The sequence below is a fragment of the Siphateles boraxobius genome, unplaced genomic scaffold, assembly GCF_051911475.1.
Source record: "Siphateles boraxobius isolate OS27281-9 unplaced genomic scaffold, OSU_SipBor_1 66, whole genome shotgun sequence".
Taxonomy (NCBI): Eukaryota; Metazoa; Chordata; class Actinopteri; order Cypriniformes; family Leuciscidae; genus Siphateles; species Siphateles boraxobius.
In genome coordinates, this window is record NW_027509193.1 from 4,708,699 (window position 1) to 4,736,297 (window position 27,599).

General features: G+C 39.6%; 1 protein-coding gene across 3 annotated transcripts; it reads left to right on the forward strand.

The window, feature by feature from the left end:
- The first annotated feature begins 217 nt into the window (after nt 1–217).
- prkacaa (protein kinase, cAMP-dependent, catalytic, alpha, genome duplicate a) lies at nt 218–27,456 on the forward strand. 3 transcript variants are annotated; one of them, XM_077211783.1, is made up of 10 exons: nt 218–1,233; nt 14,035–14,096; nt 14,510–14,638; nt 15,423–15,521; nt 17,465–17,547; nt 19,750–19,876; nt 20,021–20,116; nt 20,204–20,326; nt 22,854–23,018; nt 24,342–27,456. In XM_077211783.1, the coding sequence occupies exons 1-10, from the start codon at nt 1,185–1,187 to the stop codon at nt 24,465–24,467; spliced, it is 1,059 nt and encodes a 352-aa protein (XP_077067898.1). In that variant the 5' UTR covers nt 218–1,184; the 3' UTR covers nt 24,468–27,456. The 3 variants fall into 3 exon arrangements, with proteins under 3 accessions (XP_077067898.1, XP_077067899.1, XP_077067900.1); XM_077211784.1 differs by lacking the exon at nt 218–1,233 and adding an exon at nt 7,489–7,627 and having other exon boundaries at nt 24,342–27,451; XM_077211785.1 differs by lacking the exon at nt 218–1,233 and adding an exon at nt 10,672–10,938 and having other exon boundaries at nt 24,342–27,451.
- Nucleotides 27,457–27,599: the final 143 nt, after the last annotated feature.

A 27,599-nucleotide genomic window follows, 5' to 3' on the forward strand; every position in this document is an offset into this window, starting at 1 on the left:
CAGAATTAATGCAGTTGCTATGCACAGTAAAGCACGCACAGGTTTTGGCGAATCCATTCATTGCAACTGATCGCGCAAATTTGTTGCCGAAATGCAATACATGCGTAAATGACCTCAGTGTGGTTGTTTTGCAGAAGACAGACCTAGTTTTAATATTCCATAGACGTAGGGTGTTCGCGCGTGCCTCAAATTCTGACCAACTTTCTAAAAATAGACCGTCTTGACGTCATACAGCCTATCACGGATTAGTCTAGCGGGAGGGGTCTGCGCGGCCATTTCGCTAAGAAACACAACCGCAGAGGATCATCAAAGGATTGTGAATGAAACCGAATCCGTATTGAGACAGCAAAATACCGCAGCCGCTTACAAAAACGAAAAGCGAGCAGAGAAACTTGTGTTATTAGAATGAAAATAGATGACGTTATTTGTCAGTTTGCGGGGGTGGGATAAAGTTCTACAGATAGATATCTGTTGGCCAATCATCGCTCTCCCTGCTCTGGATTGATGACATCTTGTCCAATCAGCTTCTGACTCTGCTAGCGCGTCATAAGCATAGCGGCCAATAGGCATCGCGTTGGGGCGGGTCTCATTGAAGCAGGAGTTCCCTCTAGCTGTGGATAGAGGATTAATGGAGGGGGTCTGACTGTCGAATTATGCGAACTACATAGTGCACAAGACCGAATTGCTTTATCAACATAAACAAGCAAACGTTCACGCTACCGAAAAGGTGCAGATAAGTGGGCGTGCTGCGACAGGAATCGCGCACGGACCGTGAAAACAAGGGCTTGTGTCGCTCAAGTCGAGGGCCTCGCTGAGGGTTAACGTGTTAGCAGAGCGAGGAAGAGGAGCGAGAGAAGGAGAAGACGGCCTCTTAGTACTATTTCAACGGACTGGATCAGACCCAGGAGAACTGAGAGACGTTACCGAACCCGAACCACAGCAATCGGACAGCTAATTACTGTTAGCTAGCTAGCGCTCGCTCGCTAGCTAGCTAACCAACTAACCAGCCATTATCAACCTCCAGACTTTATGTTATCTGACAGCATACTGTGATCCAGTGAGTTATGACCAGACATAGCTAGTGCAACGGCCGCAGAAATCGTATGATCATAAAGGGGACGGAGTCTGAAGACAGTTGGCGTAAAACAAAGTCGATTTAGATCTGTTATACCTGGCCTGCAATCATGGGCAACGCGCCCACCGCCAAGAACAAGGGCAATGAGATGGAGAGCGGTGAGTGCTTGTGTGTGTTTACTTGAATCAGTCGCACTCGGGTTGTGTTTCAAAGCATAGTGTTCCTGGACTCATCTATTCCATTCATTTCCATTGAATGAATGACTAACATGATCTTACTGATATCATGGTTAAAGGGATAGTTCACCCATAAATTGTCAATCTGTCCTCAAGTTCTTATACCTTTCTTCAGTGGGGCACGAAAGGAGAGTTGCATTCACTTTCAAAGTATCAAAAAAAGATACAATTAAAGTCAATTGTGATCGAGGCTGCCAGTTCGTAATAACATATATTTGGGTTTAGAGCAACATGATGGGTAGTAAATTAAATTGTAGTATGTTTTCGTAGTATATTAGGTGTCTTTAACTACTGTGTACCTACATAAAAAATGTACTTATTGTGTTGATGTTGTATTGCAAACACTTGTGTTGCTATTAAAGTTGGGAATGGAATGGGTAAGGGAAGCGTAATTATAGATGATTAATTACATGCAGGTATTTATCAAATATGTACAATGTAAACACATGTAGCCTAAACAATGTAAAAAGATGCATATTCCCCAAGTAAACGTGGACCAATTTTTTCCTCATGAAGTCATGAAACGGATGTTACGATAGTCTATTCTTGCCTATTGTAACGTACATACTAGTGAAATGGCTGCTCGAACAAGAACAAATGTAGGGCGGGGCTTGATTTCGTCCATTTGGAATTGTTTAGTTGGTTGTGGTTTGCTATTGGTTGATCTCATGTGAGTGACAGGTTGATCCCGCCCTCACGCAAGTAAACACGCCATCAGAGAAGTCGCTGCAAGACGGAGGGGAAGTTATTTTGATTAAAGATTACAAGGATATGAATTAAAGAAAAAATAATTATGTGCACAGAGAATGTATAATAAATACTGTAATGTTTCATAAAAACAAGAATTGTCAATTTGTACTGTTAGCTAGGCTCCTTTATGATCTTCTAATAAAGTCACTTTCACTGACTGCTTTGAGATGTTACAGTTAAGTGTGATTGTCAAACCCGGCTTGTCCTTGATTGACTCAGTGTTTTGTAATTTGTTTAATTTTTTAGACACTGTCTATTTTTCACATTCCGATTGTGCACTTCCTTTGCAACTAGTTATAACCATTTAATAACTTCTTTATAAACATCGCTACCTTTGGATTTATAGGAGCTAGTTATTATAGTGCTCAATTTTCACTCAGTTTAATATTAAATCTGATACTGCAGAAATATAATAATGGATTTACATTTTCTGCCTGAGAAATGGGTTGTAGAGTGAATCTAGGGAAGTGTTTTCAAGGATTCTTTGTGTAAACACTTGAGATTGTCAGGAAGTTTTGGTGGCTCTTGTAGTAATGTTGCACAAGTCAAGAAACTTTTAGGACACATTTGTTGGTTGCAATGCTTGGTAAATGCTATACGTCTAGAAATGTTAAAGCTGTAGGTTTATTTTCTTAAGTTCACCCAAAGAATTACAGTTTTGCCATAATTTACTCACCCTCCTATTATTCCAAACCTGTTTCTTTCGTTGAACACAACAAAAGATATTTTAAAGTATATCCAAGCTGCACTTTTCCATACAATGAAATGAAATGGAAACTAGGGTTGTTGATCTCAATAAATGTCAAAAAGAAACATTAATCTAGTCCATAAGAATTGTGGGCTTCTTTATTCACTGATAATCTTTCCTTCTGTCACAGATCTCATTTCCCATTTCACACGGGCTTGTCTTCAAATATATCACATGATGCCAAGCACTATTGGTTTTACATATCGCATTATGGCGCCAAGCCTGAATATTTGGAAATGTGTTATGAACTGTGATAGAAGTAAAGATTTTGTGCTAATAATAACTTAAATTTGTGTCTGTTTATCATACAAAGCTACTCTATGGCTTCAAAATACTTGGACTATTGTGCACAAGTCTATTTGATTGTGCTTTTTTGGATACATCTTTCACTGTATTGAAAACATAGGCTTGAAATGTGTGTAGGCTTGTGTTCCACAAAAGACACAAGTTAAACGGATTTAAAACAAAACTGATGCGAGTTTGTTGACTGGTCTTTTTGTCTTAATCTTTTCAAGGTCATGTTTGTGCCGTTCTTTGGGAAAGTATCGTGAATGGAAATCAGATATGCAAGAAGATTTTGAGTATTGTTTGCCTGTAGATTGTATGTTTACCATGTCCTATTTATAGAGAGCAATAGCTGTGAAGGTGCGGTCACATTAGCTAAATGTATTGTGCAAATGGACTCTATTGTCAATAACGTAGAGATATATGAAGCACTTCTCGCACAGACGTCAATTTCAAACCAAGAAGCATTCTGTCTGTCAATGCGCAGCGGTAAATTCATAAAACTCCCCGATTGCATGGGTTCTTATTAGAATGACTGGATTTCGTCTGCAAATCTGTTTTTGTCGTGACAGTGTGAACAGCACAAACCACATGCAATCTGATCTTTGCCATTCTGATTTGGGCCACTTCCATATGTATTATTAAATCCGATACAGGTCAGATGTTTTGCAATGCAACCGCAGTTTAAACAGTCATATCGGAATCCATGCGACTTTAACGTCAATCTAGAGCAACATTCGTCACAATTCTGCGCTCATGGGAGTCACTTTAAAGATTTTACATACTGAACGTTATCAGGCAGTCAGTGATGTGTCAGAACTCAGAAGTATTAAGACCTGTTCACACCGGGAGGAATTTCGCGCGCGATATTCGCCATAGTTTAACGCCTCTTGATTAAACAAAGGGCGGCAATGTGAGTGTGCACACCGTCGCGAAAAACGTCATTTTTAAAAAAAACGCCTCGGGTTCGTTTTTTTGGTTTGACGCGGCGCGTCAAAAACTATCCGACCATGAGATTGCCGCTTATGCTCACGTGTCTGGAGCTTCTGAAGTTACAGTAAACACAACTTGGGGGCGCTCAAACACAAAACGGTCTTGCCGAGCACACATACATAACGGCGAAGAAGATAAACGCCAAGTAGCGTCTACCATAGACATCTATGGCGTCTACACACTGCCGGGAAGAAGAGGAGGATGATGCAAGCCAAGATAAATGTAGAGCTGCTGGTCTCGTTGGTGTCGGAACATAAGGAACTGTATGACAAACGCGACTACAAAAATATTGATAAAAGAGAACTGTTATGGAGTGGTATTACAGAGCAAATGGGCCTTGTTGGTGAGTTTAATTGTCTTTCATGTACATAGGCTTGTAACTTTTTCCAACAGCTTCTGTTATTTCTGGGGTATTTCTGTTTTACATTAAGCGCCATCTAATGTCAGGGAATGAATTTGCATGTTCACTCGGCTAATCGTCAGCGGAAATCGCTTGGGTGTGAACACAAAAAACGTCTTTTTATCGTTCTTTTCCGCATGCGGGTCAGTTCGGGACCATGATCTGTTTGCACTGGAATCTGATATTGGCCACGTTTGAAACAACAATGTGAGCCGCTGTACCAAAAATAAATCAAAGCAATAAATCACAATTGAGCAGTAAGGCTCGCAGTGCATCTCTTGGAACCTGGTGTTCGTTTTATTTGGCAGTTGAAACACTGATTAAACTATAATAAAGTCACAGGCAGTCTTCATAGGTGCAGTTCTCTTCTTATATCAGTTGAATCCGTCCCTCAATACATTGAGTTTATCTCTAAGTCGAATAGCCTGCTGTCCTCGCCCATTTTAACTTCATAGCGCGGCGATGATTGCATGTGATCATAAATGGAAGCTTGTTCCAGGAACAGCTGAGGAAAGGGGCCCTAATTCAGCAGCCACGCTGGATTTCATGAGAAAGGAATCTCTGACCCTAAGGGTCAAACCAGCAATAATTGTTTTTATGAGGGGGATGTGAGTGAAGAGGACCCGAAACATAAACACAGGCCTGCCACGAGTCTTCAGAGAGCACTTGGGAACCGATGCGAGGAGGAGGTCTGGGCTGGTGAAGTCTTGGAGGCGGGGTCATATGATGCAGTCTGTGTGATCTAGCCAGCCTGGAGTGTTGATGCTGAACAGTCTCTTGAACATCATGTGATGACCACTGTCATGAAAAAGACCACTTTGTGTGTGGCCTTCTGTCTGCATCTTCGGGCGATGTAATCTCTTTGCTCTCTGTCTTTTTCTTGTTGGAAAACTTGTTGTAAATCAGATGTCTCCAAGATATTCCTTTATTTTATAAGTGCTTTTTGCCTGCTAGGGTTGGGTATATTTGTGTTGCCCGGTAGAGAATTTGCTATGCAGTTTACCCCGGTACTGACAACATATCAAGCAAGTCTGCTTTGACTTATTTACATGTGAGTATAGGGTAACATAAAGTAATCTGAAAATACACTGTTAACGCAAGAGATTACTTAAGGGGTATGTGTTGGATGTAAGAGTTTAGTTGTTTATGGCTGTTGAATAACGTTGCAATTTGCAGCATCAATGTAAAATTCATCTGATGTCACTTGTTCAATTGGTTTTGAACCCGATTCATCCAATCAGAATTTAGTCTGAATTTTCTGTTTTATCACGATATTTATTTATCTCTTTTATTATATTAGTTTGCCTCTGTTTTCTCTTATGGTGATTTAATATTCTATGAATAATCGCTTGAATTGAATTCACTTATTCAATAATAGGCATTATCTGCTGCTAAATGTTTTCATAGAATAATGTGAAGCTCTGTAAAGAAGAACCTTATTGAAGGAGTGTAATTTGGTGGTTTAGTAGGAAATGCTGTACTTCATCTAAAACTATTAAAAAACAGCTTTTATTGACTCCTATTAATTATGAGTACTTTTATGATGAATTTGTTGTGATGCCTTGTTTGCAAAAAAGGGGATTCTAAATGGTGAAAAACTTAAAACAATGGATGTTCAGCTACAGCATCTAAAATCTGTACGCTATAGGCCTACATTAAGGGAATTGTATATCCAAAAATGGAAATCTTTTCTGTGGAGTTCAAAATGAAATTTTCTTTATTTTTTAGTATTCTCTTCAATGAAAGTGATTGTTGAATATGCTAAACTATAATTTCGACCTATTCATCACATGTGTGGAAAAGAGCAGCATGAAAATCCTTCAAAATTTCTTCTTTACAATGGCTGCTGCGCGGCGTGTCCGTTAAGTCTATGAGACCCTAGAGTGTCCCATTTGTTATTTTAGGCTTTAGAAGGGTGCTTGTTAGGGCCCCCTTTGCGGTCGATAGGCTCTGTGCCCTTAATGCGCACATTTGCCCAGGTGCAGCATTTGCCTCCGCAGCAGACTTCTTCTCTACAGTCAAAGTGGCGTTGCGTTACATTTATGTTTAGGGTGCCATTGGGACGGGGCCAGTTACTCTTCTTCTTTTTTTTTTCTTTTTTAAAAAAATATTTATATATATATATATATATATATATATATATATATATATATCAGTGCATTATTCATATTTTTTTTAAACGTAAAGTTTGATGTCGGAAAAAGTTCAAGTAGATGTTATTGGTCTATTACACAGTATACAATTTCTCTTCCATATACTGTATTTGATGCACAGTTTCATCCAAAGTCAAAGAACCTTTCGAGCCTAGCATGCAGCAGGGACAGTTAGAGTCGTCGGTGAAACAGATATGTGTGAAATGGATCTCAGTGGCATGCTGCTGCTAGAATCTATGTGTGAAGAGTGGATTTCTATTTGCATGTGACTGCATGTCATTTGAATATGCTTGATACATTCAGTTGCAAAAATGGAGTGGGTTTTTTTTTCTTTCTTTTTTTTTTTCTCTCTCTCGTGATGGGCTTTTGCACTCCCTCCCCTGGTTGGAATGGGGGACTTTGCTCACGGCATGCTTCACATCCCTGTCTACCCTATTGCCGGTGGATTGCCTTGATCCCCAGAGACAGGTGCTGGCTGCCATCCGGGTCCATGAGCCGGGGAGGTCCATATTTTACCGTCTGGACGGACAACAGAGGAAGACATGGCAAACAACGCTGTGGATCAGATCAAGGTACAACAGTAAGGGTTAACGCTAAGGTGGGCTGTGGTGGAAACAGAAGTCCCTGACTGTTCAAGGAAGCCCACGGGAGGAAACTGGGTGTGTGAGCCCGGCACAGGAAAGCAAGGAAATGGAGAAGGTTCAGCCCTGCCTGCCTGCCCTGAGTCCCGAATCAGAGATGTCAAGGCAGAAGAGTCTCGTACAAGTAGGGACACTAACTTCTATTTAGTAAAAAAAACATTGAAACACCGCTGTATAAAGTCGGATGCCTCTGCGCCACGCTTTCTTTCACGGCTGTCTACAATGTCAGTGCTGCAGAGGTTGGCAGAGAGGCTGTTCCAGCGAGCCGGTCCCTGTCTCGGAGACTCTAGCCGTGGGGAGGGCGGCTACTACCAGTCCCAGGAGTCGTCAGAAGCCTCTTGTTGGAGTGAGTGACTGACCTAAGGCATTATGTTGGTTAAGGCTGTTGGCACAGTGAGGGTTTGGATATAGCTGTGGAAGGTGGTGCTTGGCAAAGGGGCGGAGAAACCTGCATGTCTAAAGGTCTTAACTCCCTGGGTGTGTGTGTAAGATTATGATAATCATTTTAAATATGTCACCTTTGATTATGGATAGTGATTGATTGGTGTATCGATCAGGCTATTTGAGGTCAATTGAGGATAAATGGTTTATTTTTACATTTAAGTGTCGTTTAAAATAAGTCATAGTGTTTACTTCAGAAAATTGCTTTCATAACCATTATATAATATGTGTGTTATTCCGACTACCCTTATCTCTGGATTTTAATATTACCCTTTGAAACCCCATATTGACTGACCACAAATTATAGATATTTTTCATAATGGGATGTTGTAAACTGAAGTCACGGGTGATATGGAGATTGAGTTTAAATTAGCACCTCTCTGTGTGCTTCGTGGATTGATGTGGGACTGCCGACACGCACATTCTGGGTACAAAGCCCTTTTTACTTCATCTCCTAATGTTTGTGCTGTTGCCTGGCGTTGGCTGCGTCATACCGGAGTTCCAGGGAAGCTGGCTGTCTGTCTCCTGGAAACCTGTCAGTGAATCCCGCTTTGTTGGGGTCCCAGTGTTCTGCTGTTCGTTCCTGCCAGTCTGAATTATGAACTAATGCTAACAGCTTTTTCCGTTCATGCGATGCTTAATTGGTGTGTACTGGTTCTCGGTTAAAAATGAATCTTTGTTGAACTTTCATCAGGAGTGCCGTATGCTGTAATATGATTATGACCAGTCATTTACGCTTTCATCACCCAGGTGTTGATAGCGCGCAAGTGCAGGGTGAGACCTGAACAGCAAATACTTTGCTTTCTATGTTTAAATTAAACTCATTTAAGCCTATTTAAACATCCAAGCTCAAGAAGACGCGAAAGAGAGCTCAGCGCCGTAAGTAGATTTGTGTGTGCACTCATCTAAAGTGCGCACACGGAGAGACACGTCTCAGATAGCGCACAATTATTGAGTTCTCTTTTAAGTCTTGTGCTTTAACGGACAAATTCTCACCACAATCTTGTCAACATGCCCGTTTTGACGAGTATCCTAGAAAACATAGTAGGTTATGTCTTAAGTGAATGTAAACCGTTGACCCGGGCGTCTCGTGTTTTTGTAGGAGAACTCAAAGGAGTGGCTGAAGTTGAAAAAAAAATCAACTCTGAGCAGAAAAACACCTGACGTAATTCGTGTTTTTTTTTTCTATTGTCCAATCAAATGAATGGAGAGGCGGGCCTTCCATTGTGATGACAGAAGTTTACACTTTATGTGTTTGTACACACCTCACCCTTGATCAAGGTCATTGCAAGCACTCTACTTTTCCATTTTTTTTAATGTTTCTGCTAATATGTCAGTTTACTTGACAGCAAACCAAAGATTCTAGATCCATGATTAAAATGACAGGACAGCTGATTCGGTGGTTGCCTAGCAACTTACAAAAAAATGCAGTGCACTGCTCTTTTCAAAAAAAGGCATTGCAGTGTGCCTCGCGTTTTCAAACCTGAAAAACGCCTTCTGTCTGATTGAGCCCTTATTTTACATTTGATTGATTTTTTTTTTGGTTTCTGTACCTTGAAACTACTGAAAAGCACTTTTTTTGTATCTTTGCTCTATTGTATTTATTTGTGCTTTTGCTTGTAGTTTGATTATTTTTTTTATTTGGCAGTAGTCCTTTTTCCTTAAACATAGCACATACTAAACTGTACCAAAACCACGACCTTAAAACAGTTATAAAACTAAACCCTGAGTAATTTGAACTGTTACACACCTAGCGTTTACCCACTCTCAAATGACTGCTGGATGAGACTTTTTGAAAGTCTGCCGATTGCACTACAAGCACTTAATTTGTGGTTTGACATGTTTAACAGGTGGATTCTTTATAGCTTCTGTTAAATCAGTAATTTTTGGGGTCAACTCTCCTATTTTCAACTTTTCTTAAGTCGACCGTTCTCTGCTTTTACAACTTAAAAAAAAAACAGAGAACATTGACGTTTACTTAAAATACCTCCTACCTTTACTAACTTTGTATCCACAAAATCAGCCTTTGGAAGCATGCCAAGTATCTGAGAGCTGAAAAGAGATTCTACCTAGACTAGAGCAGCACCTATAGTCTTGAGAAATGAGGTCTTCTAAGAGACTTACCAAAGGTGTCACTGTCCCTTGAGTCTCCACCTGGCCAGTGGCTGGATCTGGCTCAGTCTTTAAATCCATTTGTCCCTGACTCTTCTTGTGCCTCTGCCTCACTCTTGCAGTGCCACTGCATTTAGAGTCTGAAATGCCAGGCCTGAGGCTGCATGGTCTGCAAATGGGTGCTGTTCTCAAGTGAGTGTGTGTGTGTGTTTGTGGACCAGCGGCACTCCTGCAGTCGATGCACCACTAGCCGACCCCCTTTGGTATGCGTCAGAGCGAGCAACAGCAGCCGAGGGCCACACTGATTGATCTGACTAATCAATTGATGACTCTGTCCACTGGAGGACAATGCCAATGTTTAAGGGGACCAACGGGATGCACATTATGCCATACCCTTTACGTCCACTTTATTTCTGGAGAAATAACAATAGTCTACCATTTCTTTGCTTCTTTAAGTTGATGGGAATTGCCACACCATCTGTTTATTGTCCATGCAACTCATTAGATGTAACATTGCTGATAGGTTTGTCCCTCCCCTTAGCGGCCAGGTCCCTATTTGGATCAATCTGGTGCGTGTGTTTGTGTATGTGCTTGCATTTTAGGAGTGTGTGTTTTCCACTTGAGGGTGAGTGGAATGGCACTGTGTACAGAATAAATATTGATACAAACGAAGCATGAGGCCGATTGATTTACCAGGGTGATGTCCGCACAGAAAGCGAGGGCTTTAGTTCAGCATTCGGCGCTCGAGGAAGAGCAGGAGCAGCAGACTGAATCATCAGCAGCGCTTGAAGACAAAAGCAGCGTTGAACACACACACACACACACACACACACACACACACACCTGTAGCTTTGAGCTAAAGTGGATGTGAGGGTCAGGTGTACTGGGACCTCTTAGGAAGAGGCGTAGGGCTATGAGCCTGATGCTGTGAGGAAGAGGAGAAAGGAGGAACCGTCTCGGCAGGGCCCATGTGTGACCGAAAAAGCTCCAGAAAGCATGGTGGGAAGCGGGAATCTCGTTCTTCAGGAGAATCTCGTTCTTCTGGTGGATCGGTGGAGGGGGGAGGAGGTGGAGGAGTGGAGGGTCCCACGCTCCTAGTGGACGGTAAGGGCACGGCTAACTTTGTGTGGGAATCGGCTATTTCCCTCCGGTAGTCATGGCACCCGTTTGTCAGGGAAGCCAGCACAAAGGCTAGGATCATATCCTGAGCCATTTATGAAATTGCAGCTGGGCTATTTTTATGTGTGGTTGATGTAATTCTTTGATTTTTCTTTCTAGTTGTATATGTGCTGTAGCTGTTGAGGCCTGACCTTTGTTTTGAATCTGTTTAAAGCACCTTTAGTTGTTTTATTGAGTGTTGGATCAACATTGAGTTTAGATGAACTTTGGACACTGTCCTCTCCTCTGCCTCTCTATCTTCTACTGTAGTTCCTATACAAATTATCTAAATGAAGTTGAAATATGACCCTGGAGTGTGTGCAGTCCCATCAACCACTGTGTTTGTGAGAAAGAAAACTCCTGAATCTCTCTCAGAGATAATAAGGCTGGGGAATTGACGGGAAGTTGTGGGGTGAGGCGCTCTCTCTCTCTCTCTCTCTCTCTCTCTCTCTCTCTCTCTCTCTCTCTCTCTCTCTCTCTATCTCTCTCGTTGGTTCTGCCTGAAGCATGTGGATCGAAGATAATGGCGATAACCTCGCTTTACGCCGTCTGACTCTTTCACCACTGAGAGAGATCGTTTAATGCCCCTACTTTGGATTTAAAAGCATTGAAAAGCTTCATGAGGGTGTGTCGCACAGTAGGGTCCTCAATGGCAGGAATCTCACTGCGCTTCTTTGGACATCTCCTCTGGGCGCTGCAGTTGCAACAGTTGGATCTTCTCAGTGGCAGTGACAGCTTGCATTTCCCCAGAGAAAGCGCTGGTGGTGTGGAATGAGGAAGAGCCTGTATTCTTAACGTTCCCACACAGCCCCATAAGAAGAGAGAAACATGCTCGAATGCATTTGTGAAACTTCATTGGTGCACTTTTCAAATGTTTCTGTTTCTAAGCAGAAATTGTGATTCTGTGATTTTATTTTTTTATTTTTCACTACATGCAAGAGATATATGAAGCAAGAAAGAGAGTCTGTAGATATTGATTTGGGTCTGAGCTCTTGTTCTGTCATGGTGGGCTCAGGAAGTATTAGATAACATGAGCTCAGTCGATGTGGTTTTAACAACACTGGAAATTAGAACAGGCCTTACCACAGACAAGCAATGAAAGTGCTTGCCACAGGCTCTGAACACACAACAAACATGATGAAACACAGAAGTGGCCAATACGGGGACCAAAGTTTAAAAGCCAATTTCTATATAATGGAGATGGTAGTGTAGCTTTGCTCTGAAAGTTAAACCAATCTAGATAACTTACCAGCATTTGTGTCTTTCCACAAAGTCTGTGTAAAGCTCCACAGATATGCAGAATTTCACTGATTTCATTCTTTAAATCAACATTTAAACATAATGAAAAGCATGCTACACATTATTGGTATATTTGATAAACTGCTTGTGTGTAAAGTACTTTAATACACTGTAATGAAGATCACTTTTGAGAATAATGGGAATCATTTTATTTATCTACAGTGAAATGTGACGTGTTTTCATGAGATTCACTTTGTGTACATGTAGGGCTTGGTACCGAGTTCGGTACTTTTTAGGTACCGACCGAATTGCCTCGATACTACCGAGTATCGAAACATGTCTTGTTTTTCGGTACCAAGTTTCGGTACCTAAATGGTTAATCTCGTCAACGTCAGTGAAACAATAAGCATGCAGCATGATTGGCCGTGGCGGAAAAACAGTAGTTTACGCGGCTGCCTAAAGACGTGGCTCGTCGCACGTGAGGCTGTAGTGTGTGTGTGTGTGTGTGTGTGTAAGCGTCCCAACCCAGATAGATAGAAAATATGTGGAAATGATCAAAAGTGTACCTACTTATGTCAGAAGGCAACACGGTAAATCATAAGGCACTTAAAAGCGCACAGATATACTTGAGAGTAGAAAGTTTATCCGTCTGCAAGAACTGGAGCGCGTCACAAATGAACCGAAACTCAGCGTATAGGATACTTGCCTCACAGACATGAGGAATATTCCTATATACGGTCCAAATATATCTATTTTTAAACGAAACAATTCTAAATAAATAGTTTGATTACCTAATCCATATAGGAGCGCGCGCCCGTTCACTACTGCAGGAATGACGAGTCAGCATCGCAATAATCATCTTTGCCGCCAACACACTGTAAACACTTGTTCATTAATAAACAATTAAAATATCTCCTTGCTATCGTTTCCCGACACATCCATAATCATTAGGCTACTTTCGCCAGTGCTTTGCGGCAAGCTTCATGTGTGCTGAGTGCGAGGCATATATACCGCACTCCAGTAGCCCATATTTAATTCAATTCATTATAGCATTTTTCACAATACATATCGTTTCAAAGTAGCTTTACAGAAAATGCATGCGTCTAAATTACAATTTAGAGTGATCTGTTATCAGAGGTGACTGTGTGTAATGCATTTCAATTCATTTTCATACAGTTTCATTGTTAAACAATGCATTAAGAAAAATGAGCTAATTGAAGTAAAGAATACATGTTGTTAAATGATTAGTAAACACAAAACTTTAGCATTGGTGCTTTTTTTACATACTCAAAATATGTGTAAAAAAGTCAACAAACTGACTGAAAAAATAAGTTATTTTTTTAGGTAATGTTATATTGTTAAAACTGGTTTCATAAAATTGGTATTCGAAAAAGTATCGATCAGGAACCGGTGTCGAAATCAAGGTATCGGTATCGAAAAAAATGTTACGATACCCAGCCCTAGTGTGACGTGTAGAAAAAGTAGTACTTCTCAGCAGTCTTCCCACAGCACAGCTGGCTGAAATGCCGCAAGTTACTGTCATAAATAAGGGTAGACAAGCAACTCTGGACTGTAATGTGCTTTAGAGGCTGTGAAAGGTTGATGTTGGCAGCCATACTGCTATGGTCAATGTTTTTACATGTCCTACTTGTGTTGACATTTTAACAGATTCAATAGGCAATGCCCCCTTTAGACATTTGCTTCGGATATAAGCATGTCCCTGAGTGCAACATGGTAGGCCTACATGTTCAGCTGTTGTGCACATAATCTCACACAATTATTTTCCCCTTTCTCCTTGTACAGTTAAGGAGTTTCTCGCTAAAGCCAAAGAAGATTTCCTAAAGAAATGGGAGAACCCAGCACAGGTCAGTTAATCCCATTTCTGCACTGCACAATCACTTTGTCAGCCAGTGAGCTAATGTGAGATGGTGTGCGCCTCCTTCTGGACACAAGGTGAACTGACCAGCTGTTTGTTTGTCTTTTTTAAGTCTTTAGAAGTGTTTCAGTTCTCAACTTTTGTACTTGATACCCTAGGGAAATAATATAAAAAGTACATTTTGATGTAAAGTCGTTTGCTGTGTTTCATTTCATTTCTGAAAGTCATACCTTGAAATGTCGATCTTGTTGTTAGTGAACATTCAAATGATATAACAATTAAAATAATCAGTCGATCAAGTTTGACCACACAAGAACAGTCAGTGTTAAATTTGTTTTTGTACAAGCAAAATGTATTTACCTAAATGACCATATTTTCTTCTTTATTCCTCTCAATGAACAGAATACTGCATCTCTGGACCATTTTGAGAGGTTGAAGACTCTGGGCACTGGCTCGTTTGGGCGAGTCATGCTAGTCAAGCACAAAGAATCAGGCCAGCATTTTGCCATGAAGATCCTTGACAAACAGAAGGTTAGGCACTCTAACAGAAATCATCGCTAAAATGTGTATGTGTGTGTTTACAGGTTCGGCTATACTTGAGAGGGCCAAATGTCCTCATTATGAAATATTATGAGCAGTGTTACAATTAACGCGAGCTACGTAATCAGATTGCTTTTTAAGTAACTTGTAAAGTAAGGCATTACATTTAAATTTACAACAAAATATCTGAGTTACTTTTTCAAATAAGTAACTCAAGTTACTTTGTTTTCCCATATATTGAATGACAGCTCTTCTGTTGAGAGAAATTGGGAGCGAGTTATGGTGCGCTGTGTGAAAATGATGGTTATTGTAGTTCAGACTAAATGTGAGCAGGCATTTACTAATCACTTTGCACTTTTACATTTGCCAAAAATAGAACTTTTTTTTGTGTTACCTGAAGTTAAACAAGCAAGCAAGCCCATCCCAGGTGTGAAAAAGTAACGCTAAAGTAACGTAATGCATTACTTTCCATAAAAGTAACACAATTAGTTACTTTTTGTAGAGTGTAAAGCCATATTGTAACGCATTACTTTTAAAAGTAACTTTCCCCAACACTGATTATGACAACCAACAATTTCTTGGTCCTCACTAGTTAAAAAGTTTTTTTTTTTTTTTATTCATATCTAGTGTTCTGCACAGGTTTCAGTGATGGGTATGTTTAGGGGTTGGTTTAGGCCATATAACATGATATAAAATCAATGGAAGTCTATGCAATGTCCTTACTAATATAGTGAAACGTGTGTGTGTGTTGAGATCATTTTCTCGTGTCTTTCAGGTGGTGAAACTGAAACAAATAGAACACACACTGAATGAGAAACGCATCCTGCAGGCCGTCAGCTTCCCATTCCTGGTGCGATTGGAGCACTCGTTCAAGGTGTGTGTGTGTGTGTGTGTTAGGATTTTGAGAAGCATGAGATGGTCAGTTAAAAATAATTAAATTTCTAATAACTTTCAATTTATCAAAGAATCCTGAAAAAATCAAGGTTTCCACAAAAATAAGCAGCCCAACTGTTTTCAACATTAAGAATAATCAGAAATATTTCTAGAGCATCAAATCAGCATATTAGAACGATTTCTGAAGGAGCATGTGACACTGAAAACTGGTGTAATGATGCTGAAAATCCAGCTTTGGATCTGAAATAAATTACATTTTAAAATATATTAAAGGGGTGGTAAAACGCATTTTTTCGAAGGCTTGATTGTGTTTGCGGGGTGCACTGTAACATGTGTTCATGCTTCGTTTTTTAAAATTGCATTATTTTTCATATATTTTACCTTTATTTTACACTGCTCTGCCCCTCCGTGTAAAAACGGTCTGATGGTTTCCTGGTTCTATGAAGCCAGTCCCTCAAAACTACGCAATGGGCTCAGATTGGTTAGCTGGCCCAGTGTGTTGTGATTCGCTAACCGTCTAGTGCACGTTTTCCAGAAACGTCACGCCCCTTACCTTTACCGGTAGTTTGCTATGGTACTTTGTGCTTTGGTTTATTATAAACAATGGCATCAATAAAACCAATCGGACCCGGAGAAACGTTAGTGAAGATGATTGAGCAGAACCTGTTCAAGAGCGGCTGCTAAACGACGTTTCAGAATGGTTTGTTTTTTGTTGTTCTCTCATTATTTTTTAGATACGCTGTTATTTAATTGTACCAATTATTATAGAATTACAAAAAAATAAGCTTCATAAACAAGAATTTCATATAATCGTTCTAACAAATTATACTACAGTCCTTCAAGGGATTTGTTTGAGTAAAGACTGCGGATCTATAGTGATCATTTCTGACTGTATGTCACCGTTACTTTTGTATTTTTAGAACAATTGTAGCCAAATATCTGTCGACAGAACTATTAACCCAAAACGAACACTAAACATCGGCTGCCAAATCAAACACAGGACCATGTTTACCATGCCTATAGATAAACAAGCATGTAGATAAACATAAAAGCTCTAATCAAAGAATAATTTACACTAATTCCAAGTTCGCTGTTGAGATTTAAAAAATATTTGTAACGTTAGGTGTTTGTCGGATAACGTTATGTATGAATGAGCATTTAACAAGCCAGCAGAGCCAAACAGCGTTTTCATTTGTTTACTTCCTTGCTACAATGTACAATCAACAATACGAACTATAACAGGAAAACACATCGACGAAAAATAAATCATACTTACAGGTTGTGGCTCGTAAACAAAAGCTTCTGTTTTTAAAGTTGGAACGGCTTCATCTTTCAGGACAAGCCGATGTGCGAATCCTGCATTGAACTCGCAAAGATTGTGAAAGCTTTCCTCCGTAACATGTGCAGCACAGAGAGCGAGATTTGGGTCATAATTATGAGGGACCGAGTTAAAAATAAATTTTAACCATTGATCCCTAACTCCCTCGTCCCTAGGAAGGCTGAACAAAGTGGACCTGCAACCGGGATGAAAATAACAGCAGCGTTTCGATGGCATTGCGACAACTCCTCTCCAAAACAACAATATAAAATGGCCTCGCCCCGCTTAAGTATTCTCGGAGTAAATAATGGTATATGCTGACGTCAGCAAACCCGGAGGAATGTCATTTGGATGTTATTTATGCTCAAACAGCAACATTACCCACTAGCTAAAGTTAGAAAAGTGAAATCGTGTTTTACCACCCCTTTAAAATAGAAAGCAATTATTTTAAATTGCAATAATATTTCACAATATTACAGTTTTTACTGAGTTTTTGATCAGCCTTGGTGAGCAGAAGAGACTTCTTTAAAAACAATCACAAATCTTCGTGTGTGTGTGTATCTAAATGGTTTTGTACTCTTTTCTTTTGTGTTTTCTCCACTCAGGATAATACTAACCTGTATATGGTAATGGAGTATGTTCCTGGAGGAGAGATGTTCTCCCACTTACGCAGAATCGGCCGGTTCAGGTGAGTTTTTCTCTATGCGTATCACACTAGCTGCATAAGCTTACTCCATCCAACCGTTAATTTGCTTTATTACTACATATACGTACTACTACTAGCCTAATTACTACATATTGCTTTCTTTTATTATAGCTTCTTGTTGTTTTCTACTGTTTTTAGTGATGTACTACAAATTGTACCACATCGTCTTTATGATGACACTCACAACTGCATCATATTCAAAATACTACTGGATTATCCGCAAAGCTCAAAGATTTATTGGTCAAATGTGCAGTGCCGACGGTGAAATGTGTTGCTACGTTTTGCAGTAAATCTTGCGTAACTACAGACTACATCGACTGAATCCACTGAGTTGCAGTGTCAGTCTCAGATGGTCAACGTCGAAATGTATTCAGAGTTTCTTTCTGGAGGCACTTTGTAGCAACTATACTTAAACTGATTCTCATGCCTTAATTTTTGTCTGTACAACCTTCCTCAGAAACTGCTGCGCTGACTGATGGTTTGAAATATGTGATATTGGATATTTTACGCCAGTCTGACTAAATTTCTCTGCCAATACTAATTCCTATTAAACCTCTTAATCTATTTCTTGTTCTCTTACTTTTATTTCTTTGCTCTCAATGCCTGGTCATTTTGCTGTCCAAGATGCTTGCTGAGGATGGCAAAGATTGAATGCTGTTTTTGTTTTCGGACGTGAGTGTGATTTCGGTCGCGATTCTGGTTAAAGAGATGGAATGCGTGGAAAAGGATAGATGGCATGCGTTTATAAATAGTCTATTAAATGTGAAAATTACAGTATATTGTCATAACAGATAATAAAGTAATTGCAGTCACATTGCATTCAGTCTTTTTTATTATTATTGGGGCTCTCCTACGTTTTCTTTGAAACGGGCCTCTGCTCTTTTGCACAGAAGGCAGTTTGCATGACAAATTTATTCACACTTGCATATTAACAGTTAACGTGCTCCTCGCTAGTGTTTTTATAGCTAACTAACGAACTGTGAACATTGGAGAACTTTCCTGAAGTAAATGCAACTTAAGATAACGTTGTTCACAAGCTGTTTTAAAGACGTCTTTCTGCGGTTTAAATACTGATTGAGAGACTACATGAGACGAGATACATTTCAGTAAGTTGTACTGTATCTTTCAACATGCCTTTTGATGTTCATGCATGTTTTTCCACGTCTTCATTTAAGAGCGTCAAAACGCCATTTATTGTTCGGATTTCGTGATAAAATGGACAGAATTTGAAAGCTGAGACTTTATCACAAGTAACAAAGCACAAAGCTCTTTGTGATTATTGGATAGGAAGTGCGATACAAATAATGTTTGGTGTAGGGAAAACCGCAGACCTGGCAACCCTGGCTTGAACTGTTTGATTCATAGGGTCAAAAAGAGCCTGATTTAACGTCGCTGTTTTTAAACTGTTAATGCGTTATTGTCGTGTTAACTTTGACAGCCCTAGATTCAACACGAGAGATTTTATACACACAGTATGAGTTGCAGTCTGCAACGTTTTTTCCGCCCTCTTGGATATAATCAGCCCTGATCATCGGCTGTTTTTATCAGTGAAAATAATAGTGTTTTAATAGTGAATTATAGTGGCCAATAGTGAAAATAATTGATAATTGATAATATCGGTTATTAGCTGATACATCGGTGCATCCCTACTATTATTATCATTATACAATAACTTGTCACATTGAAAAACAGTATTGTGACTGCAACACGCAAGTGGATTTTTTTTTTTGCATACTGCCAATTTTTCTGGCTAATATTTTTTGTGCACATCCATTAAAAAGCTTGCAGTTAAAAGATCTACATGGTTCTCGACCAGAAAACGTTGACCGTCAAAAGACATAGATTGTATTTTATCCTCATATTTGAATCATTATGAGCACAAGTAATTGCTGCCTGTCATGTTCGTTGTGTCTGCTGAATACATGGCGTTAACCAGGCACACAACGTATTATATTAGAGCTGTATATAACTGTTATTTTTCAAAAAAAACAATGTGCAGTTCAGGTAATGAAATATTTTAGGGTAGTTGACATGTGGCAACGGTGTCCTGACACGCTGTTTGCCCCGTTTCATCTGAAAACCATTCAAAATGATGTTTTTCACCTTCTTGAATAGTTACTATGCGTGCAGGTCCCATGACCTCTGTTTGTTTACATTGTGTCTGTCTGTCTCTGTCCGGCGCAGTGAGCCTCATGCCCGATTCTACGCCGCCCAGATAGTTCTGACCTTTGAATACCTTCACTCGCTTGATCTTATCTACCGAGATCTGAAGCCTGAAAACCTGCTCATAGACCAGCAGGGATACATACAGGTAAACATGCAGATGGCTTTATGTAATGATAGCAACTACAAGACTGCAAACATGTGTTTGAGACCATACAGGTTCTTTTTTTAATGTCGGATTCTATTCATATACAGTATTTTTCGTCATACTTCTTGCTCTTTTTTTTCTCAGGTAACAGATTTTGGTTTCGCTAAACGTGTAAAGGGCAGGACCTGGACACTGTGCGGCACGCCTGAGTACCTGGCGCCAGAAATCATCCTCAGTAAAGTTAGTGACAAAGCTGCTTTACTTCTTGGTCATTGGCTAGTCCATTCCAGCATAACCTTGCCGCCTCCTGCTCTCTCTGTCTCTTAGGGTTATAATAAGGCAGTGGACTGGTGGGCTCTGGGAGTGCTGATCTACGAGATGGCTGCTGGTTACCCTCCGTTCTTTGCTGACCAGCCCATTCAGATCTACGAGAAGATTGTCTCTGGGAAGGTGAGCACAGAAAATCAGGATTTCATTCACTCTGCACTGCACACGCGTGTCAGTGTTGTTCATATAAACCAACTGTTTCAAATTGTTCCTTGAAATAAAGGTAAAGTAAAATGTAAATATTTGACGGAAACTCTTAAAGGGATAGTTCACCCTAAAATTAAAGTTGTCATTTAATTTTTTTTTTAAATTTATTTATTTATTTTTTATATAATGTCCCGCTTGCGCTCGTCCATATAATGACAATGAATAGCGATTAACATCAAGCTTTAAAAAAAGACACAAAAGTATTACGTGCTTTATATTATAAGTATTTGGGGCTATGCGATGACTCCCACGGCCAGTCGTCAGACCAAAAGATAAACCAATGAGTCCAAATTTCAAGAAAAACGTTTTAAGATGAAGAAGATAAACATATCATTAAAATTGAGTATTTCTAGAGTAACATAAACCAGTGGGAGTATAATCTTCAGGAAGACCCAAGGCCCAAAATAACGGTCTGACAGAGAAGTGTGACCGGCCCGGAATAGCAACCGCTCAACTTCAGAGAGCGGAAGGGATAGTTTTAAACCCGCGTCAGTCAAAGGGGTGGAGCCATCCCACAGCTGATCAGGGGATCCTGCTTACAACAAACAGCAATTAAAAAAACACACACAGAGAAATAACAATAATGACGAATACAAACAATATACAGAATCAAAACATATTATACGAAATGACACATAATTCCGTAACTATATATATACGTATATATACACTACCGTTCATAAGTTTGGGGTCGGTAAGATTTTTAATGTTTTTAAAAGAAGTCTCTTCTGCATTTATTTGATTAAAAATACGAAACGAACCCAGTAATATTGTGAAATATTATTTCAATGTAAAACGCCTGTTTTCTATGTGAATATATAGTAAAATGTAAGTTATTCCTGTGATCAAAGCTGAATTGTCAGCATCATTTCTCCAGTCTTCAGTGTCACATGATCCTTCAGAAATCATTATAATGTGATTATTTGATGCTCAAGAAACATTTATGATTATTATCACAGTTGAAAACAGTTGTGCTGCATCATATTTTTGTGCAGACCGTGATAAATTTTTTGAGGATTCTTTGAAAGTTCAAGAGAAAAGCATTTAATTAAAAAATAAATATTTTGCATTATTATTAATGTCTTTACAGTCACTTTTGATCAATTTAATGTGTCCTTTCTGAAGAAAAGTATTAATTTCTTTAAAAAAAAAATCGTATTGACCCCAAACTTTTGAACGGTAGTGTGTGTGTGTGTGTGTGTATGTATGTGTGTGTATATATATATATATATATATGCAATAAGGTACGAGGCTGTGCTGTATCCTGAATAAGTCACTCCTGAAGTTTGCGGAGTGCCTGCAACCCCTTCAGCCGTGACTTATTCACAATACAGCACTAGCCTTGAGTACCTTATTGCTTTTATAAAACGGTTACCACACGATATAAATATTAAAGTCGAAAAATTTATCTAGGCAACTTAAATGAAGTAAAATCACTAAAAGCCTTCCCTCTGCTGGATAAAATAGTCCCTGGCCGTAAAATAGCAAAAGAAGTTACATACATTATTTCGCCAATAGATGGCGGGAAAGATTGTCTTAATGAGTGAGTCAGTCAGTAGAGAAGACTTTTACATTGAAAGTACTCTAACTTGTGGAAAAAAAAAAGTACTCAAACTTGTGATCACGGAGAAGGAAGACGCAACTGACAGTGGACTATCGGCACGACAACCCCTTAACTGTTAAAAGGACAAGATATTGCAGCGGACATTCAAACAGATTTTTTTTATTATTAATATAGGACTGACCTGAAGGGAAATACTAAGTTTACTGTAAATGCAGGTACACTTACTCGATCTCCCACAATACTCTACTATACAATGAACAATATCAATGAGATCAAACATGTGTTTACCAAGTTGCAAGTTGCCAAGAGTGGTTGCTAGGGGTGTTGTGTAGTGATACATGGAACCGTTGGGTGAACCGGTCATAGTCGTGTTTTATCCTGAATAAAACACAGCTATTGACCAATCAGAATCAAGGATTGGAACTAACCGTTTTATAAATATATATAAAACACACACACACACACAGTAGTCAACATTTGAAGTGGATCAAAACCTTTCATCTATACATGAATTTTGAACAATACCCGTTCTTGTCTTTGGACAACTTTGATTAACTTTGTTCCACTTCAAATGTTGACTCAATTCAATTCCTCAGTTAACCGATTGATCTAATCGATTTGACAGCTTGAACTGTGTCATCCAGGTTTTCTGTCAACCGTTTCCATTGGTTTTATGGTTTGACTGTGAGATATGCTGCGCTCTAAATTTAAGCATTCAGTTGCTGTCAGTTAATTAGGATTTGACAGATAAACTGACATGTTGCTTTGACTCGTTTATTAAATATCATTTGTGTCAATTGTGAAAAGACTTTCTGGTGTTTCGGAAGTCAATGCGTCATGAATCCCAAGCACTGACGGTGTGTCTCGATCTTCCCGTAGGTCCGCTTCCCCTCGCATTTTAGCTCTGACCTGAAGGACCTGCTGAGGAACCTGCTCCAGGTAGATCTCACGAAGCGCTTCGGGAACCTCAAGAACGGCGTCAACGACATCAAGGGCCACAAATGGTTTGCAACCACCGACTGGATCGCAATCTACCAGAAGAAGGTACCTGAATCAGACTGGGTTTCTTTCAATGTTCTCACCTTTTCCTCAATCTTTAAGTCAACCCGATATCAAAATTGGTCCCATTTTGTGAACAATCATCAGTACATGTGGATGCTGCACACTGTGGTTGGTTGAGGAGAGATCCCCTGATATGATGTACAATAGCACCACTGGAACTGGGAATGATTTTAGTTTTGTGGGGACTGAATTAGCTCCTACTTTAGAGTAGGGTCTAACCCAGCACAATTGGAACTACCAGTGACGTAAATATGTAAAAAAAGCTGTGCAAACAGAGTTTATAGCCTATATATTTACTCCACGAAAATGGAAAACAGCGATAGATGGACCGTCGCCGAAGTCCAGACACTTGTCAACCTTTATGTTAACGAGGAAAATCCAACGGGACTTTGAAGGGGCGAAGCATGATTATGTATTTCTGCTCAGCTAGCGACATTGGCCATCAATCACATGTCTGTTTTAAGGCTCTGGCTATTATGCAGATTAATTATAGGGCTTTGTTCATTACATGATTGTGATGAATTATTTAATAAAATTCATAGAGGGGGAGAGAGATGTTGAGCGCACAAATCCTTGTGTATATCTATCCAACAGTTTATTGATCTGTTGTTTCTTCACAGTTTTAAATTCCAGTTATTGTGTGTGTGATGCCAATTAATAGTGTACTCCCATGTGCACGCTTTTTGGAATTGCGCTCTCTCTAATTTGCCCTGATTATTAAATCTGGCCCCAAGTATTATAATGGGAATATATTATATTGAAGAGAGTCTCTTTTGGATTGATTGACAGCCGTTTCCGTGAACTTTAATTCACCGATGTAAATATTCTTCTGCCCCTCACATTAAGCTATGGAATGTCTTCAGATGACTTTGAATATAGTGCAGAACACTTAATTGGTGCTTGTGTATTCCTCTTGGTCTATGACTCTCCTCTTGTGCCGTATAAAAGAGCGGTTACATCGCGTTTGTACCATAAAACTGCTCTCCAGTGTGTTCATGTTTTCACTCGCGTCTGACCTCGGTGGACTTGAGCACAAGAAATGAACCGGAGAACATTTCCAATGTCAATTAAAGTGGATTCTCAGAGCCACACCCATCTTTTACATGATCTCCACGGACCAATGGAAAGGGTTTAACAGCCGGAGCGAACTTTTCCGGAAAGTTTTGATGTACTCCGTTTTGGCCTGATGAATAATGTTCGTTCTTCGTGTTCACTTGAAGAACATCCGGGCCTTTATGGTAATATTTAATCAAAATGTAATAACCTTTTCCGCTGACTCATCTGTGTGTATTTGTCTGTTTTCAGGTGGAGGCCCCCTTCATCCCTAAGTGCAAAGGCCCCGGGGACACCAGCAACTTTGACGACTACGAGGAGGAAGAAATCCGTGTGTCTTTCACAGAGAAATGTGGAAAGGAGTTTGCTGAATTCTAGAAGCAGCAGGAGTGGAGGAGAGGGATGGAGAGAAATTAGATGTGGGGCAACAGTGAGAAGAAAACGTTTTCCAGGGTGAGATGATGGACTGGACTGAGCCTGTATCTGGTAACAACAACAACGACAAGAACAACAACGTAGAGCCCTCACACACGGACGGATGGAGGGAGAAGAAGATCAAAGTCCTGAGAGAGACGCCAGCAGTGTTGCCTTTTCAGATCCTTCGTCACTTGTTACTTGTCCATTTTCATGTTTTCCCTCTTGTTTGGTAGCCAGGGTCCATTGGGCAGAGATTCAGTCACTTCTCTGTGACTGGCTGGCATGGGGATATTTGTGACTACTTCTTTCTTTTTTTTTTCTTTCAGAGATATAGAGGTTACTTTCTGGTACTGAATTTTGGCTTCTCCAGAGAAAATTGCCCCCCCCTTTTTTTTATCAGCAAAGGTGTCCTTGCTCTGTAGTTCTCCACTCTGTCACATCTTGTTTACTTCCTGCGCACCTATTGGCACCCAATACCAAATCAATCCCACTTACTCCGTTCAAGAGTTCCGGCTTTTTGTTTTAGATATCACACATTTGCCATTTGAATTTCAAGCATCGCACCACCATCCTTCAAATTTATCATCATCATCACATATTGGTTGGGTACAGTTTCCCACAGTGCTCTAAGATCAGGCAGAATCGGCCGCTTAGTATGAAGATTGTTGATTTTGATCATCTTTCTCTAGATCATGTTGTGGCGTTCTACGCGCCCTAAAAGCCCAGCTTGTCATACGTAAGTGTTTTGGCTTTAAAATGGCCACCGTTAAGACCGTAACACTGCTTTATATAACATGAACAAGCATACTTAAAGCTCCAAATCCATGATTTTACACTTTTACAAAATTCACAAAGATGAATTTTCCAGGAGTAAATCAACAGGAAATGGAAAAGTGAAGGAATGCAGTGAATTGGCCGAGCACAAATGCTTCTTGTTTTTAGAATGATGCTTTTAAAGGAAAATGTTTAAGTTTTCTGTGGTTCCACTCGGTTCCTGGTGGATGTTGATGACGATAATGTTTTTTCGTTATTATTCGTTTCTGCCGTGTCACCTGCCAGTGACCAAACTTTCTGGCATTTCTTTTTTTATCCTTACAGAAGACGGATATTCAATCCGTTTTTACTCTCTAGCGCTTCACTAATCAATCTCTATTTCTGCTTCAAATAAGCTTGTTGTTCGTGTAGACTTTATCGTGCGTTATTAAGGCCAGTTAGTGAAGCTCCATTCGGCCTGTTGAAATATCGTCCAACGAATTGATCAATTTTCTCTCTTGCTCTTTAACTCTGTAGGATGCAAGAGAATCTAAATGCAAACTTCCCCATGATTGTTTTGTTGTTTAGTTTGCAGAGGCGTGCAATAGTGCGTAGTGTGTTGCAAAGATTTTATTTTGTTATGCTCGGAAAGTTTCTCGTTAATGAAGATGTAATTAGATGTTAAAGGTGAAGTGCGCCACTAGTGGCACCAAGCTAAACTGCAGTGTGTTGAGCAACCAAATGAAAAGGACATAATATATTAGCTTGAATGGATTGAGAAGTCATTATTTTTGCTTTTTTGTTTTTGTTTTGTTTGCTGCCTCTAGTGGCACAAAACTGACACGCTTCACATTTAAATGCGAGACGCCAATTATCGCTTGTTCTTCAGGAGTCTTCTGCTCATTAGGTGCCGCGCTAGATGCTCCTCTTTCTCATGCAAATTGTTTTTTTTTTGTTTTTTTTTTTGTTTTATGATGAGTAGTGTAACTTAATTTTGCTGAATGTTACAGATCGGTGCCAGGTTAAAATGGTATTCAAGTGTGTCTTTTAATAATAGTAGCATCAATTGGACACTACAGGATGATGCCATTGATTTTACAGTATAAGATCAAATACCTGTTCATTTACATTTCCCGCTCAGGAAATGATGTCACTGTAAGCTGCCAGGTGCACCGCCAAAACGGATCAGATTGGGTCCGTTTTTGATCATTGATACTTTTAGAAACCGAGACAAGTAAAAGGCAATGTTTGTATTTCACAAAACTTTTGGGTAGGTTTAGATTTGCTCTTCCTCACTCTTTTCCCTGCATGCCTAGCTATTGCTGGGACGTTTACTCGCCCCATTTCTGGAGACTTCATAAAATGGGTGTACAAACAGCAGAAACGGCTCCACCTTTTGGTTTCAATAGCTGAAAAACAAAACAATCAGTGTTCAAATGATGCTTCTGTTCGTTTCGATTTGCCAGCAGGCTCTTCTGCACTGGTTTTGTGATGTTAGAAGCAACGTAAGACTATCTTTAACTGGTGCATTGAGTTCTAATGTACAGGTTGGCTTTCTTATTAGCTTTATCCTCAACTTTGAGCTTGATAGTGATATAGAAGGCTTCTGTTTTAAGCAACGGGTTTAAATCGGTGAAATTATGGCTCACCTTTTTTTTTTTTTTTGTCAGAGCTTCATGGTATTCATGTCATCCCTCCATGTCTGCCTGATTCTTGGGGCCCCGTCCCTCCCTTTCAAATACATGGGTGTCACACATCCTCCAGTCTCTCACTCATCTGTTCATTTACATTGTCAATCATCTTTGTGTGTGTGTGTGTGCGTGCGTGCGTGCATCAGTCCATGATACAGTTTGCCTTTCTACACATCCAGTTTCCTACACTCTTCTATTTGCTTTTTAAAAAAAGAAATCATGAAGAAAACATTTGATTTACTTTTGCATATTTTCTAAGTGTATTTTCAATAACAGGAGTCTCTTTCCTCCCGACATGGGTATGGTGATGGTGTAGTCTATTGTACCTTTTTCGGGAAACAATACTGTATATTCTCTGCCTTTAACAGTCTTAATTATTTTACCTTCTGGAGAAGTTGACGGATACCCGTAGGACACATCGAGTATGTTTAAAAATAAAAAAATACACAGAATAATATTTTGCAACATGTATCATTCCAATAAAGTTTTAATTGTTAAAATTACAATGATGTGGTGCCGTCTGAAATGTTATTTTTCTGAAATTTGTTCATAAATGTATATTTATCAGTTAGATTCAAGGCTGTGTAAAGACATTCGGCATAGCACAGAATGCATCATATTTTATCATAGCAAATGTTTTACCATTTGT

What these genes read in the sequence shown, in the direction of transcription:
- prkacaa (XM_077211785.1), top strand. Translation starts at nt 10,803, where the DNA reads ATGTGTGACCGAAAAAGCTCCAGAAAGCATGGTGGGAAGCGGGAATCT. An exon ending in AATGGGAGAACCCAGCACAG is followed by an intron (nt 14,097 to 14,509) that starts GTCAGTTAATCC and finishes CTCAATGAACAG; the next exon opens with AATACTGCATCTCTGGACCA. An exon ending in TCGCAATCTACCAGAAGAAG is followed by an intron (nt 23,019 to 24,341) that starts GTACCTGAATCA and finishes GTCTGTTTTCAG; the next exon opens with GTGGAGGCCCCCTTCATCCC.